The sequence below is a fragment of the Papio anubis genome, unplaced genomic scaffold (assembly GCF_008728515.1).
Source record: "Papio anubis isolate 15944 unplaced genomic scaffold, Panubis1.0 scaffold123, whole genome shotgun sequence".
NCBI lineage: Eukaryota > Metazoa > Chordata > Mammalia > Primates > Cercopithecidae > Papio > Papio anubis.
In genome coordinates, this window is record NW_022161170.1 from 82,270 (window position 1) to 99,865 (window position 17,596).

At 39.5% G+C, this 17,596-nt stretch overlaps 1 protein-coding gene across 2 annotated transcripts in view; it reads left to right on the forward strand.

Annotated features, from left to right (window-relative positions):
* Window positions 1-973: 973 nt before the first annotated feature.
* The window catches only part of LOC101023521 (disintegrin and metalloproteinase domain-containing protein 10), a 138,680-nt gene continuing 122,057 nt past the window's right edge, over window positions 974-17,596 (forward strand). The window contains exons 1-2 of one of the 2 annotated variants that reach the window (XM_031661275.1): window positions 1,077-1,371; window positions 1,815-2,056. Coding sequence is in view for 1 of the 2 variants with exons in the window: in XM_031661274.1 (XP_031517134.1) it covers window positions 1,317-1,371 (55 nt within the window). In the remaining variant the exon portion in view is untranslated. Of the gene's footprint in view, window positions 1,372-1,814; window positions 2,057-17,596 lie in introns of both variants that reach the window. The other variant, XM_031661274.1, reaches the window with a different exon arrangement.

Genomic DNA, 17,596 nt, shown 5'->3' on the forward strand with positions numbered 1-17,596 from the left:
AATTCCAGTTTATTATGGTATCAATATTAAGGCCAAGCGCAGTGGCTCACGCCTGTAATCCCAGCACTTATGGGAGGCCAAGGCGGGAGGATCGCTTGAGTTGGAGGTTACAATGAGCTATGATCACACCACTGCACTTAAGCCTGGGCGAGACAGCAGAGACTTTGTCTTTAGAAAGCAAAACAAAACAATTTACACACATACACACACACACTCCCTAATTCAGCCTACTCAAGCACGATACCAAATAGATGAAGAATATCTAATTAAACGGCCATAAAAAGTTCTAGTTCATGACATGCAAGTTTAAAGAATCAAAATGAGTTACAAGAAAACAAATACAAGCTTTAAGAAGTTGGGGAGAAGATGTGCGAGGATTCGCTTCAGAGATGTGACAGAGAGAGAGAGAGGAAAGAGGACATTTTCTGGACTGGAGATTCAAGACCGTCTGGTTCAGGCTGCATGTTTTTGCAAAGCCTAAAGCCTTAGTCTGTGAAATAAATTTGTAAAGAGCTCGGAAAACTACATCTCGGACATGGTGTCTTTTCTTCCTGCTGCTTGAAGGTCTTTGCATGTTCCGATCACTAGGGCAGCTGCCGCTATAATTACTGCTTGCTGGGAGTTTTTGTTTACTTGGTAGCTGTGGTGCACCGGAGAGGCAGAGAAAGAAGAAACAAAAACCTCTGTTACTTGTGACGTTAAGAAGTGGAAAGCAGCCCCGCTTACATCTTCCATGGTCCATTTTAGCCCAAGGGAAGGTCCTCAGCAGCTCTAACACGTAGCGGAGCACTATCTTCACGTAGGAGCGCACCCGCCTCGGGGCGGGACCAGGACAAACCCCGCCTCCGAAGCCCAATCCCAGCTCTCCGACGGCGGACAGGAAGCGGCGGCGGGCCTAGCGGCACGGGAACCGTCCCCCGCGCGCATGCGCGCGCCCCTGAAGCGCCAGGGGGACGGGTAGGGGCGGGAGGTAGGGGCGCGGCTCCGCGTGCCCGTTGGGTGCCCGCGCGTCACGTGGCGAGGAAGGGGGCGGAGGTCCGAGTTTACAGGGAGGAGGGGGAGAGAAGAGGGAACGAGCAAGGGAAGGAAAGCGGGGAAGGGAGGAAGGAAACGAACGAGGGGGAGGGAGGTCCCTGTTTTGGAGGAGCTAAGAGCGTTGCCGGCCCCTGAAGTGGAGCGAGAGGGAGGTGCTTCGCCGTTTCTCCTGCCAGGGGAGGTCCCGGCTTCCCGTGGAGGCTCCGGACCAAGCCCCTTCAGCTTCTCCCTCCGGATCGATGTGCTGCTGTTAACCCGTGAGGAGGCGGCGGCAGCGGAAGATGGTGTTGCTGAGAGTGTTAATTCTGCTCCTCTCCTGGGCGGCGGGGATGGGAGGTGAGGCACGACTGCGAGCGCCGGGGGCGCCGCGACCACGGCGGAGCGGCGGCCGGGCCGAGAGGAGCCCAGTCGCGCCTCGCGGCGTGCGCGTCAGTCAGCCCAGCCGGCCAGCGGCGCCACTCTGGCGGGCCGCGCTCCCCGCTCCCTATTGTCCCCCCGCGCCCCGACCGCTTTCCCTTCGGTGGCGGGCCGAGGAGGCTCCCAAGCCGCTGGCGAGGCCTTCCCCGCCCCCCACCGCCCTGGCGGCCCGGGAGGCGGGGGTCGCCTTCCAGAGAAGCGAAGTCGGGGCATTCGCGTCGCCTGGCGAGAGCGGTGGAACCCAGGCTGGTGGCTGCATCCCTCCAGTCTGCTCGGCGGGTGCCCGTGCAGGCAGCCGCAGCGGGGCTGGCGGTCTGGCCGTCCTCGTTCAGCGCTCATCCTGCTCACCATTCCTCCCCCAGCCCCTGCCCGGTAGCGGATACCGAAGTCCTCTCCGCCGCCGAGACCCGCCGCGCAGACTCGTGGGAAGTTGTGTTGTTTGCGGCTGGGCTCGTGTATTGTTCTTTACCGGGCGCGCGGATCCTGACCGACCCCATTCTGCAGAGGGGCCGCCCGTGGAGTGGCAGCAGTCATCACCCGCGTGTCTGAGACTAGTGGCCTCGGTTCTTCCTGTGTCCTGTGTTTGGAGAGAGATCACAGGAGGGTGTGTTGGTGTTCAGTGAAAACATTCTGTCGCCCAGGGGAAGGGGTTTGGTCGGGAGAAGGGTAAACCATTTGGGGATGTTCTTTGATTTGTAGGCTGGATTGGGTCTCCTAGAGTAGAAGTTCGGTCCCTGGGTGACCCAACTTGAAGTTTCGTTAAACTCTCAGGTCGAGTAGATGTGCAGTGTAGTTAGTGGATTGTCAGAACGGTGCCCCCTCCCCCCTACAAATGAAAGTTAAATTTGCTAAAAGCATGTCATTTCTTGTTTCGGATTTTGAAGACGACGATTTTTATTTCCGGTGTATCCTACGACCAGCTGCATCATTTTATTCTTGTGTAAAGTGCTTTATTTTAGGTAAGCTTTTTGACTTGCCCCAAAGCAAACTTGAAAACCTCAAAGTGTGCCTAAAAGCAACGAATTGAAAAATTTTGAGGAATGCTTTGGATGAGTGTCTGTAGCCTTTGATAACTTAGAAAATATCTATTTCATGTATTGTTTCTGTTTTTTTCTTTGCCACTTTGACTTATGACTGCAGGGCCAAGTGTGTTTCTGTCCTGTATTCTACCGAGTCCGAGGGTGGTACTGCGTAGGCAGACTTCTGTTATAGTTTGTAGTGTTCGGTTTTTTTGTTATACATTTTGTTTTATTTTTTTCAATCCAAGTCATCAAGCAAGGTACACATTTTAGATTCAGAACTGATAATAGATGTTTAGTTTTAAAAAGGATTATGTGCGGGAGACCCCGTTAGAGCCTTTTCATCTGACATTTGTTATTTCTGTTCTAAACGTGGCTTTCAACAAATCATTTTCCTATCTGTTTTCACTTTTTGTGATTAAATTCAGGAGTTAAGACACTTCTCTGTAAGGTAATAAAAAGTAAGACAAACACATGAGGCACTTTACTGAATAGCAGTATAGCAAATGTTCTTTTAAAAATAATGAACACAGTAAGAAACTGATGTAGTCTTATGTTTGAAGAAAAAACAATTGAATAACATAATGTTTGTGGGTTAAAACCCGTATACAAAAATTTTCTAAACTCAGATTTCCGGAGTCCTTTATTGCATTAAGCATTGATTAAAAGCCTAATTTTTGGTATTTCTGTTAAGCAGAACTTTTTCAAAAAACAGAAGACAAGTTTTATTAGTTTTATTTTAAAATTAGTATCAAGATTTTAGCTTTTGGGTACTTGAAGATACTTGTAATTTTATTGTAACTATGAGGTATTTGTATTTACTAATCTGAACTGTTTGTGGTCACTTGTAAGATCTTTGTATGATGATTTGTAGACTTCAGCACATTCAAATTGAATGTGTCTTTGTTTTAGCATATGAGAGAAAGGAGAAATTTGTGTAGATTAGAAGTTGTGGTGGTGATTTAACTTAAAGTAGAAATCATTTTCAGGTAGTTAATAAACCCTTTTTGTTGCTTCCACCTCCCCAATTTGTCAGTCGCTGTTGTGTGTGAAAATTTTCTTGCTTTATATATTGCTAGGATGGGAAGCTAGAAGGAAGAATTAAAGTAGTTAGAATCATAAAACATAAACTTTCCTAATGGTGTCCATTTCCAGCACAGCCCCATCCTATGTTGTAGTTGTAGGAGCATACCATGTTTTTTTATTTTATTTTTTAAATTTAATTGGTGTGTTTGAGAGCACAAAAGGTATTTCAACTGTAGCAATAAATCCCATAATGTTTTGGTTTGATGAAATCATACACGAAATGAACTTCAGAGTACGATATGTCTCTTATATTTAAAAATCTGGTGTAAGTGCTTAGCTTTGTACAGTATGCTCAATAGAAATAAGTTTTCTGGAAACTCGACCAGAGCTTTAAAGGTAGTAGAGCTGAAGCAGTTAAACCTTCTCTTACTCTGACTCGGAATCTACCAGCAAATAAGAGTTTAACGAAAGAGACAGACTAATTTTGTCTTTATCCTTAAGGATCTCTGACTCTTCATCTTTTTTAAAACTTCAGTTTGAGTCCAGTTAACTCCATCATCTTTTTTAAAATTTGTTTTATTTATTTATTTTAAAAAGTAGTGACAGGGTCTTAATATGTTGCCCAGGCTGTTCTCAAACTCCTGGAGCCTAGCGACTCACCTACCTTGGCCTCCCAAAGTGCTGGGATTGCAGGCATGAGCCACCCCGACTGGGCAATTCCTTCTCTTGTTAAGACATTTTTCTTAACAAGAAACATTTACATATTACGTATTACTAGTAATTTGCATATTACTAGGATGGGAAGCTGCAAGGAAGAATTAAAGTGTTTAGAATTATAAAACATAAGCTTTCCTAATGGTGCCCGTTTCCGGCACAGTCCCATCCTATGTTGTAGTTGCAGGAGGATACCATTGCCTACATTAACAGTATTTTCTGTGTGTATGTATACAGCCTCTCCCAGCAGGCATGGCAGGCACTTCTCTGATGTGCTTTTAATAACTTGTTTAAGACCTTCAAGGATGTGTATTATCTGATCTCTTTAAAATTTTTCTAAGGACCTTAAGAATTTTGTGGAGTAGGGTGAATGGAACATTTCTATGATGCCTTTTGTGTATCTGAATACTGTGTTAAGAGTTTCACTTTTCAACAGTTATGAGAGAGGGGTGATATGCAGTTGAAGAAACAGACTTGAAAATACAATTCTTCTAGCATCATCCACCACTTATTTAGACATTCAAACTCAAGCTGGTTTGACCTTAAACCCTAATAAGCTTTTTTATCCATTGCCCCCTCATGCGTTTTTGAAAGTGGCTTTCATACATTAGCTCAAAGGTGGCCACTGGACTAAACTACCTTAGAGGTATATTTTATTTGCATTGTCTTTAAGTTTGAACTAATGATTAACATTGGGATATTTCTCAATGAAATTAGGAAAAATTGGGATATTTCTCATTGAAATTCATGGATTTCTGGATTTTAGGGGAAGACTTGGAAATCCAGGTACTAGGGGGCTATATTCCTATTGTCCAGAGCTGAGCAGTAGGGCAGTAGCCACCCTTTTTAAACTGGGCATGTGCGTACCCGTTACTGCAGTTCCCATCATTCCTGATGATACATCTGGCCTTTTTCACTCATTTTTGTTACCTGCCTGGGTGCTGTGGGTAGGTTGTTCACATCTCTGCCTCAGCTTTATCTTGTATAGATAACTCCAACTTTTAAAAAATGTTTGACTGTGACCTCTTACTCAACTTTTAATGTTTTTTTGCAATGTTTTTTCTGTAGTCTTAAAAATTGGTTTAAAAAGAACATGGCATACACAATACTTTTTATTCAGCATTAGGTTATTAGATTTTTTTTTAAAAAAACCCTATTTTTATAATAACAATTTGAAGGTCTTTAAGATAGAATGATTGTTAGTCTCTCCACATGTCTTTATCTAAATGAGTAAATAAGAAACCGTTTCTAGGCCGGGCGCGGTGGCTCAAGCCTGTAATCCCAGCACTTTGGGAGGCCGAGATGGGCGGATCACGAGGTCAGGAGATCGAGACCATCCTGGCTAACACGGTGAAACCCCGTCTCTACTAAGAAATACAAAAACTAGCCGGGCGAGGTGGCGGGCGCCTGTAGTCCCAGCTACTCGGGAGGCTGAGGCCGGAGAATGGCGTGAACCCGGGAGGCGGAGCTTGCAGTGAGCTGAGATCCGGCCACTGCACTCCAGCCTGGGCTACAGAGCGAGACTCCGTCTCAAAAAAACAAAACAAAACAAAACAAAAAAAAAACAAAAAAAACGTTTCTTTTTCTACTGGGATGAGAACCACAGAAAAAATTAGTTGAGGGTCATATTAATAAAAAACAATTTAAGAATAGGATACAAACATAAACTCTGCTTTTGAAATTAAGACAATGAAATGGAGGAGCAATAACTTCAGCAATTAGCTACATTTTCCTAACATTGTTGGGAGATCACAGGTTCAGATATGAGATGATGTCCATATAACAAACTCTGGGAATACACTTTTTTTTTTGAGACAGAATATCGCTCTGTCGTCCAGGCTGGAGTGCAGTGGCCCTATCTTGGCTCACTGCAACCTCCACCTCCCGGGTTCAAGTGATTCTTCTGCCTCAGCCTCCAGAGTAGCTAGGACTACAGGCATGCGCCACCAGGCCCGGCTAATTTTTGTATTTTTACTAGAGACCAGGTTTCACCATATTGGCCAGGCTGGTCTCAAACTCCTGACCTCAGGTGATCTGCCCGCCTTGGCCTCCCAAAGTGCTGGGATTACAGACATGAGCCACTGCGCCTGGCCGGGAATACACTTGTACATTTTTTGTGTGTTTCTTTTTGTTGTTGTTGTTGTTGGTCTTGGTTAGAGATGAGGTCTCACTAGGTTGCCCAAGCTGGTCTTGAACTCTTGGCTTTAAGCAATTCTCCAACCCTGGCCTCCCAAAGTGCTGCGGTTACAGGCCAGTTTTGGGTGTATCTGGTGGAAGTTTTTCTAAAATATAGAAAATTTACTGTAGACACATTTATCTCCTTAAAATGGACTGAATTTAATCTTAAATGATTAAAGTTTAATTGGGAGAAGAGTTGTTATTCTGGGTTCTATTGTAGTTTCTGTTTTTACTTTTTCCAGAAATGATTGAAATGGCCTGGTAGTTTATTATTTTTCTAAATTTATTCTAGATGATTGTGCATTTTATTCTTGGATCTAGTTGTAGCAGTATTTCCAACTTTTTGGTTAGGTTTCTTTGCTTTCTTGTAAATCTTGAACATGTCACCTTCTAATTAGTTGTTTCTAGTACGTTTTGTGTAGGAAAACTAAATGATTATACTTAACAAACACGCTTGCACGTGAAATGAAATAAGTTAAGTTCTAAATCTATGGAATAAAGTACATGGGCTTTAGGTAGTTTTTTCTTTCTCTCTGCCCCCCACCCCTACCCCTCACCTTTCAATATGTATAGTTTGGCTTTGTAGAGTTTAGCATTGAGGTTGCGTGGCTCCTAACTTTCTAAACAGTTGGAATGATGTGGTACTAGTGTGTTTTGCTAGTTACAGTGAGGCAGGGAAGAGTGGAGAGAAAAAACTGATGAATAACCAGGAAGGTACAGCAAATAAAATGTATACTCATTTGGTTGCAGATAGATTATGTCCTAGAGCTAAATCATGAGTACTCTGGTTTTATACTAATATACTAGATTATTGGTATTAAACATACTTTAAAATGTCCAACTATAATATTCGCTACAAGAGTAGAAATTGTGAATTAAGAAAGAGTATTGACTGGATGTGGTGGCTCATGCCTGTAATCCCAGCACTTTGGGAGGCCGAGGCAGGCAGATCACCTGAGAGGTCAGGAGTTCGAGACAAGCCTGTCCAACATGGCGAAACCGCCTCTCTACTAAAAATACAAAAAATTAGCTGGGCGTAGTGGCGGGCCCCTGTAATCCCAGCTACTCAGGAAGCTGAGGCAGGAGAATCGCTTGAACCTGGGAGGCGGAGGTTGCAGGGAGCCGGGATTGCACCACTGCACTCCAGCCTGGGCAACAAGAGTGAAACTCCATCTCAAAAAAAAAAAAAGGATTTTATTTAAAGGAAATTCGGTGAAAGGTAGATGACAGAGGCTCATGGTATTGTGCTTGTTTCTAGTAAGTAGCTGTGTTACAGTAACTGTGTTACCATTTTGGTGATTTTTACATTTGTATAAAGTTAAATTTCTTGTCTGTCTTTAATTGTATTACATTATAATGGTTAGAAAAAAAAATTTTCTGAAGTTGAGGCATAGTTTTGGAAGCGTCTAGCTTAAAATATGGGCCATGTGGAGTACCAAAAATGTAGTTTGTGTGGAGAAGGTTGAAGGCAAGGGCAGTCATTGGCCACTGCTGCCAACACTAAGTTTCAGTGAGAAGCCTATGTGAGATAAATTGTGGGTAGGAAAGGCTATGGACAGAAAAACACATAGTGATTTCACATCTGAACCCCCCCAAGCCCAAAATCACAGGGTCCAACCTTCCTAATTGTGGGAATGATTTGCATTTTGTTTGATTTTTACATGGGCAGCTCTATGTGATGTGCTGGGGTAAAGAGCCCCAGGTTTTTGTTGTTGTTTTGTTTGTTTTTGAGACAAGGTCTCATTCTGTTGCCCGGGCTGGAGTACAGTGGTGGGATGTCAGCTCACTGCAGCCTTGACCTCTCCAGCTCAAGCGATTCTCCAACCTCAGCCTCTCCATAGCTGGGACCACAGGCACGCGCCACCATGCCTGGTTAATTTTTTGATTTTTTTGTAGAGATGAGGTCTCACAGTGTTGTCCAGGCTGTGTTGTTCTTTTCTAAAGGAGTAATTGATTTTATTAATGATTGTTAATGATCTTCCAAGCAACCCTAAAAAGTCTGCTTGTTCTGAACAAAAATCTAGTAGTGATAATTCTAACTAGTCTAGCTGTTGATTTTTATATTAGGAAAAAGGAAGTAATGTTAAGGATAAGTGGAAAACCTATGATAACCCTACCACTTGGATTCCTGTAAGGGCATCCAAAAATCTTCATATTGTCCAGCAATATGAAGATTTTGCCTTAGTATCAGGATAGCCATTTCCAGCTAGTTTGCAGGAAATAGCAGTGCTGAGAATATTTCTCAGGGAGTGTAGTCTCCCTTTGATGCTGAGTGAATTCATTTTGAAGCTACTACAGATGCTTCTTGACTCATTGATAAGTTGAAAATACCGTAAGTCGAAAGTGTATTTAATGTTGGCAACAGAGATGATGGTTCAACTTAGTATTTTTCGACTTTATGATGGTGAGAAAGTGATACGTGTGCAGTAGAAACTGTAACCCCATTGTAAGTTTTAAGGAGCTCTCCTCCACTTAATGATGGGATTATGTCACAATAAACCCATCATAAGGTTGAAAAATATGAATCATAGTAAGTTGGGTAACATATGTACGGTCCACTTGTATTACTCCAAGTAAACAATGTGAGATGTATACAGTGAGAACTTTGTTGTTTAGTCACCAGGATTTATTGTGTGTCTATGACTGTTACGAGTCATGAAGCCACAGTATTGAGTGAGAAGAAAAGTAAAAAATACTGAGTTTGTTGGAGTAAATGAAATGCCAACGTATAAATATATACTTCTAATTATGTATTGTAGTTGCACCTGAAATGAGGATTTGTTAAGCTTGAGGGACTTGAGCAATTGGGGAAGGCTTTTTGAGGTAGAAGAGAATGGCATATAAGATGCTTGTAGGTTTACTTGCACGGAATCGATAGTCTGTGTCAGGAAATCAGGAGAATTGCTAACTGGGCCATGATAATCAGGACTCTGATTATTCTAGGCCACAATAACTGTGAGATAGAATATTATGGAATGTTGGTTGGAGTCCCTGTTGAAGAGTTAGGTTATGATTGACAAATTGGGTGATTGAGTCTTGGTTAGAATGATTGTAGAAATAAGTAAGGATAGAACAAGAAATGACATGGAAGAAAAACTGATAAAACTGGGCAAATGTTTAATGTGAAAGTAACAAAACTTATAGAGGGCTCACTCTGTTGAATGTAAATATTAGGCTGTTTCATTGGAGGGAGTGTGATTTTATAAAACTTTAAAGACCTCAGTCTTTGAAGTTGGAAATGTCTTAAGATTTTGAGTCTGGATAGAAGCTTATAGATTGGGATGGGTGTCAGTCTGGGATTTTATCTTATTCGCATGCTAATACTTGGAAACTGGATAAAACTTAGCACAGATCTTAAATCTCTGGCTAGTTATTTGGGAAGCAGTGCTTTAGGTAGTTGGGTTATAGAAGTTTAGTGAATTTGGAGTGGAGATAGAGATTAGTTTAAAGATATACTAACATTGTTTTTTCTTATTTAAGTTGGAATTAGGCTATTCAGTTCAAAAATATGATTGACTCTTGATTTCATGTGAACTGTGAACTTCTGTTTCTGAGACAAATAGGGGAAAATAATGTGATCTTTGCATTTTAGGCAAATGTACACATATGATTTATGGAGCAGAATTTACTTTCCATCTGTTTTTGCTTGTATTGATGGTGACAGGACACAGATATACATACATTTGAACTTTGAATTTAGCTTTCAAATGATCTTTGCATTTTAGGCAAATTTGCGTTAAGTGATTTGTGGAGCAGAATTTGCTTTCCATCTGTTTTTGCTTGTATTGATGATGGCAGGACACACATATACATACATTTGAACTTTGAATTTAGCTTTCAAAAGAACACATAGAATTCTCTGTGAATTGATGGGATATTAATTTACTATCCCTTTTCCTAGGAATTAAGTGGGATAATTTGTAAAAGTGCTAAAGACTTTAAAGTACCATGTAAATGTTATTAAAATTATGTCATTTCCAGACCTACTTTCATTTGGGATCTATCAATTACAAAATACAGATGGATAAAATTTATTTTTAGTAGTTGGAATATTAGAACATCATTACCAAACATTAGAAAATAGAATTAAAGAAAATCCAGAATTCCTCCTCCAACACAATTTTATCGCTTTTTAATATTAATCATGTAATCTTTTAAAATACTTATGGGTTTATATTATAGTATTTGTGTAGTTCTGTATACATTTAAAAAACTAATGTGTAGTTGATGGCTGGGTGTGGTGGCTCATGTCTGTGATCCCAGCACTTTGGGAAACTAAGCTGGAAGGATCAGTTGAGGTCAGGAGTCTGAGACCAGCCTGGTTAATATAGCAAGACTCTATCTCTATGCCAAAAATAATAATAATAATAATAATAAAATAAAATAAGTAAAATTAAATAGAAGAAAAACCTAATGTGTAGTTAAAACGTGTATATATGCAAAGCAGACATTGAGATATTTATAAGTAGTAAAAAATGATATCATGTCATTCCTGTTTATACCATATTTTTTCTATTTTATGGATATTGCTGTTCTTTTTTTCTTCCCACCCTAGAGACAGAGTCTCGCTCTGATGTCCAGGCTGGAATGCAGTGGTGCAATCTTAGCTCACTGCAGCCTCCGCCTGCTGGGTTTAAGTGATTTTTGTGCCTCAACCTCCGAGTAGTTGGGACTACAGGCGTGTGCCACCAGGCCTTTCTCATTTTTGTATTTTAAGTAGAGATAGGGTTTCACCATGTTGGCCAGACTGGCCTTGAGCTCTAGACCTCAAGTGATTCTCCTGCTTTAGCCTCCCAAAGTTTTGGGATTACATGGGTGAGCCACCGTGCCGACTTTGATATTGCTGTTCTTTATTTCAAGCTTTATAGTTAAGTTACTGATCTGTGTCTTTACTAGAAGGGGAATGTTAAGAGGGAAGTAACTGCTTGGTAAGTGGACTGCACTTCTTGATACATGTTATGTACCCGTTTTCATTCAGCAGATACTGGCATTAGTGAAGCAACCTTCATAGTACTGGCTGTCAGCTATATTACGGAAATAGTCTTGTTACATGAAACTGAATGTCTTAATGATTTTTGTTGAAATTGGAGTATTGCTGTAGTAAAATCAGAAAGTGACCTCCTCCAATTAGTACAGTATATTATCAGAACCCTCAAATGTGTATTATAAAGGTTAGGTATTCTAATCTAGCATAATGGAGAGGACAGTTTTGTTGACAGCTTTGGAGATGGATTGGCACTGATGCTTATAAATTGGTTCAGAAATCAGAATTTAATTTTGGCGAGAATTTATAAATTTTAAGAATTTATACATTTTCCTGGTAGCCCATAAATTCACTTGTATCCATCCAGTCATAGAAATCTCTTAGTAACTCCATGCTCCTTAGGAACAACAGGCCATTTAGTAAGGAGGAGCTCTTTTTCTTTAGTGTAGAGCACACTTTAGCATAGTGGTTCTCAACTAGGAGGCAGAGGTGGGTGTTTTGGGATATCTTATGGGAGAAGGGTGAGTTAATGACAATGGGTTTAATGTGAAATGGAGCGAGTGGGACAGATGTATATCAAAAGTGGGATGCTGGCTATGTGAGTATGAACGTGATGTAGGTAGGTTGAAAGTCATACTCTGTTACTGTCTGTACTTCTGTCTTATTAGAAATTGTATGAAAGATTCAATATAACCCACAGGTTCAGAAAAAGGAATAAAAAAATATTGTATAAAAGAGTTTCAAATCAGCATAGAAATCTTATGTAGACAGTTCAATCTTTTGATTTTTAAATTGTATTTCATAAGTTAGTGGTAGAAATTTAATACATTCAATAGATTTTAATCATTCGTGTTTTCTGCCCTTTGTGTATAATTTTTAAAAGAGCTACTTTGACTTCTGAGCCAGCTTGTGTTATTTTTACTTCTTAGAGACTAGCTGATTTCAAAAAGTGGGTGTGTAGAAATATACTTTTAATTGTAGACACTCCCTCCTATCTTGTACTTTAACTTGTAACTGTTAGGTGTAGCTGTTTGCTTCTGGAAGTTGATTTGGCCGGTTTCTAGTGAAAAAATAGATTCTGGCTTAAGTTTGAAGTCACATTGTAGAAGTAGCTTTTCAAAGAGTGCATTAAAGGCACTTCAATATATTACTGAAATATAGGGCATGATAGTTCCTGGAAGCCTACCTTTGTCATATAGGAGAACAGTTTTGTTAGTGGTATTTAGTGCCTGAAGATCTGAGTGAATATGTATATCAAATAAAGGAAGCATTGGTCAACACAGTGTGATGCCTGTGACATGTAGTTGATGACTCAGTAGGAAGGAAATATATTTTTATGTTGGGGAAAAATGCTGTTGGTACCTAATTTTGAAATTATACAAGTGAAAAGTCTGTTGAAAACAAGTTGATTACAAGTAATTTTTTTGAGGAATGCAAATATGCCATGCTTAGCTTACTCTTACATCCTCTCATTTATTGTAATTGAGTTTTTCTGTAAATAGGAAGATCTGTAATATCAAAACATTATTGCAGATTTTCTTCTCCCATTCTTAAGATTGTACAATCAACTTTTTGTGTATATATAGGAAAACACTTGCCTGTTATATGATATTTCTGTCTCACACCAAGGTGGTGATGTTGACCCACCATCAGAGAGTTATTCTTTGTTTTTTCTCCTGATGTTAATGAAATTTTCATTCTGTATTTTTTCACCCAATTCTTTAATTTAGATTGGAACAGAAGATTGTAAGTTTTGGGTTCAAGGATTGGGAAGTTAGCTTTTGCTTAGAAGGGTACTTGGGAAGTAAGATGCTACCTACCCATGGAATATGGAAAAAAATCATAATGGCTGGCATTTGTTGGGGTACTTAATGCCAGGCACTGTTGTTAGGTCGTTTTGTGTATCATGTATTAGCTCAGTCTTCAGAGCATCTCTATGAGATAGGTGTTGTTATTTTCATTTTATAAATGAGAGAGAAGGATCAAGGAGGGTTACTTATCCAGAGTCAGGAAAGTCAAATAGTAGTTATCAATTGAGGGAAGCCAGTATTTGAATATAGTCAGTCTGGCTCCAGAATCCCTTCTCTTATATACTATACTGTCTCCAAGAAACATACCCCAGGCTTTAAAAAGTTTAGTATACTGGGATGATTTATCATTCTTAGATCTTGCCTTTACATGTAGGCTAATTTTACACTCAAAGCATAATTTAGGTTCTTTGTACTTACAGTATTTGAACCATTTGCCTTTTAGTCAGTGAGGTTCTTTATAGAAGGTATTTTATTTTTTGGATGTGAAAAAATGTTTACAGTTGAGGGGAGAAAAGCACCTTACAGAAAGAACATGCATAAAACCATTTCAGTTTTGTCATAGATAAATGTATATGTAATCATTTTTAGAGAACAGATACCAACTTTCTGGGTAGTAAGATTCATAATGCACTTCTGTGATTAGGAAAAATAATTTTTTAAAAGGCAGATTAGTAAATACCAGTATCCTGGCGACCTTGAGAAAAGTTAAGGAAGATAAAAATACTGTTCTCAAATTGTAAACAGTTCTCCTAAGCTCTCCTGTGACAAGGAAGCCAAGTTGTGTTTTTTCTATTTCTTAGAACCTGCTGGTCATTTTTCTACTACTCTTGCATGTGATTTTTTTCGTATTACTTAGTTTTCCCCCTTCAAAAAAACCCCAAAAATTAGAGATGGGGTCTTACTGTGTTGCCCAGACTGGTCTTGAACTCCCAAGCTAAAGTGATCTTCCTAAACAATCACTTTTGACTTTCCGAAGTGCTAGGATTGCATAAATTTTGGTAAATAATCTGTTTTCTCTATCTCGTAGATCCAACCTAGTTATTCTTCTGGCAATTTTACGTATAGGCTTTGTTCGATATACCGTGTTTCTTTTTTTTTTAATTCTTGAAAATGTTTATACTTTCTAAAAGGTTGAGGGTATACTAGTAATTAATATTTGTATGCTTTTCACCTAAATTTATGAATGGTTACCTTTTACCACATTTACTCTCTTTTTAATAATATATCCTTTTTTCCCCTCTGTTTGATTTGAAAATAAGTTGTACTCTAAACACTTCAGTGTGCTTGCCTTTCATAAAAGTAAGGACATTGCGCTACATAACTAAGGAGATTTTTTTCTTAAGTGTGGAGATGTTCAACTTTTCCATGGGGCTTATAAGTATTAGGTACCATGTGACTGTAGTATATGCTTTGTAGTATATGCTTTTCAAATTTCCCATGGGGCTTTTAAGTATTAGGTATCATGTGACTGTAATATATGCTAGCTTTCTGGCAACTAAAACAGAGAACGAGAAAGTAAAATGCTGTTGGTGCGCTTTTCTGTGTAGGTAAAATAAAAGAAGAGAAGGGAGAAGATGTTGACTTTGCAGAGTAACCATCCTGTAGGGTGGAGCCATTTTATGTAGGAATAATATCTCAGTAACATAACCTTGAGGTTATTGCATCATTATGGCCTCTTCTGGTGAAGATGTTAATAAGGATAAACCTGGCTTAAGAAGAACATGTTAAAGGAGGAGGAAAATTGATCATCCTTCAAATAGAAAGATATTTAGTAAGATATAATTACCTAGAAACTGTCCTTAGTGGAAGCTGTCATTTTCCGTTGGTGTCAGATGAGTAAAATTTTATTGTCCTCTAGGTTAAATGTATTTTATTTTCATCATTGTCAGGTAACATCTATTTATCCACTGTTAAAGTGTTTATGTGAAAATGACTTTTTTTTTTTTTGAGACGGAGTCTCGCTCTGTCGCCCAGGCTGGAGTGCAGTGGCCGGATCTCAGCTCACTGCAAGCTCTGCCTCCCGGGTTCACGCCAGTCTCCTGCCTCAGCCTCCCAAGTAGCTGGGACTACAGGCGCCGCCACCACGCCCGGCTAGTTTTTTGTATTTTTTTAGTAGAGATGGGGTTTCACCGTGTTAGCCAGAATGGTCTCGATCTCCTGACCTTGTGATCCGCCCGTCTCGGCCTCCCAAAGTGCTGGGATTACAGGCTTGAGCCACTGTGCCCGGCCGTGAAAATGACTTTTTTAAGTACAGTTGAACCTCTGTATATGTGAGTTTCATGTTCATGGATTCAACCAAACACGAATGAAAAAATTCAAAAAATAAAATTGGGTCTGTACTGAACATGTACAGAGTTTTTTTCTTGTTATTCCCTAAACAACACAGTACAACAACTATTTATACAGGATTTAGATTGTATTATGTATTATAAGTAATCTCGAGATTATTTAAAATATACAAGGTATGTGCATAGGTTGTATGCACATACCACATCATTTTGTCAGAGCTTTGAGCATCCATGGATTCTGATATCTGTGGGAGGTCCTTGAACCAACCCCCCCAGGGATACCAAGGGACAATTGTATTCTATTCTTTATCAGGGAGATAAAATTAGGAATTAAGATTGGCATTCTTTGAGTACTTCCTTTTTGTTCATTTTGTCCTGCATGGGTAATATATCTAATAGTGATGAAAGAACCTGGACTGGGACAGTCTAGCAAGTAGTAAGGATCAGGATAGAGTAGGTGATAAGGAATCGGAGTAAACGATTAGGCAGCTTGGAACTAGGGAATCAGGAAGATCTATCAGAAGGAGAGATTCCCAGATACAAAGGTGAGTGGGTCAGAGGCCGAGCTCTGTTCAGATAGAGGTGGGTGAATAGTTAACATGTTTCAGTGAGATTTGATGATACCGCATGCTCCATGTATACTTTTTGAGCTCTTGACTGATTGCTAAAGTTTAGAAATAAATCTCAGTTGATAGGTCCAGTCTCTGCACGTGGGAACAGGCAATTTTGTGGTGTCTGACTGAGGTAAGCAGTACAAGGGTTGAAGATGAGTCAGGGCTCCTGTGGAGTAAACCATGCCCATTGCAATCACTAGCTGTGGAAATCAAGGGTATACATACATACATACATACATATATATATGTATGGTTTTTTTTTCTGTCTATAAAAAGTATATTCTTTAGTATTGCATTACTTGTTTTCCCCATCTTAGAGGTAGACGTCAGTTTAGTTTTTGAAGGCTTTTTGCCATGTGCTGTATTTTGATAATTTTTTTTTTTTCCCGTTTTTTTTTTTTTTTTTCCCAGACAGGGTCTCACTTTATCACCCAGGCTGGAGTGCAGTGGCACAATCTTGGCTCACTGCGGCCTCAACTTCTCAGGTTCAAGCAATCCTCCCACCTCAGCCCCCCAAGTAGCCGGGACTACAAGTACATGCCACCATGCCCGGCTGATTTTTGTATTTGTTGTTGAGATGGGGTTTCGCCATCTTGCCCAGGCTGTCTTTACAGTTTTTTCAGTCATATCAGAAATATGGTGACTTACCTTGTTTATGATGAAGGTAATTTGACTCATCGTAGATTATCATGAAATCATTGAAATAAAAATTGAGTTCTTGGCACGGCCTCCTATTTGCTCTGTGACATTGGGTTTGTTACATATCGCTCAAACCTCAGTTTTCTTTAAAATGGGCTAATAGTTCTCACTTGATTGGGTGGTTTAAGTGAAAAAAATGTAGAGCAATACAGAGCCTGGCAAATAGCAAGTGCTTGATACATTTTAATTATCATGACATCCAATTCATAAGCATTGTTGTTTAATTTAGGTAAACAAGAAATTGATGTAATCAGGATATTTTTCTATACATGGTAAGATTTCAGGGTACATTTAAAAAATTAGGATACTTTAAAAAATAAAATAGGCATATATAGTTTGGAACTTTTAATTTTTCCCCTTTAAATATATGAAATGTGAAACTTAAAAAGTCATTTAAAAATGTTTTTTAGTGAAGTGTTAATGTGAATTTGAATATATTGAATTTCTAAAATAAGAATGAGAAGCAACAGCCTTAGTGTAATATTATATATATATATAATGTAATGAAAAACCAAAGATATTCTATTAAAGTCAGGGACAAAGTAAATATGCCCACACTCGTTGTTATTCAGCTTGTTTTGGTAATCCTAGTTAGTGTAGTAAGTTAAAAAAAAAAAAGATAAAATTATAAGTAGATGAATAAAAGATGAAAATATGCAAAGCAGAACCAATAAAAGGCCAGGAAAGAAAATAAAGTATATTTTTGGAATTTTGCCTGCAAAATTTAGGGGCTCATGAATCCCCTAGAGAGGTTGTGCAGTTTCTCCCTTGGTATCCATGGGGATTGGTTCCATGAATGATCAAGTCCCTT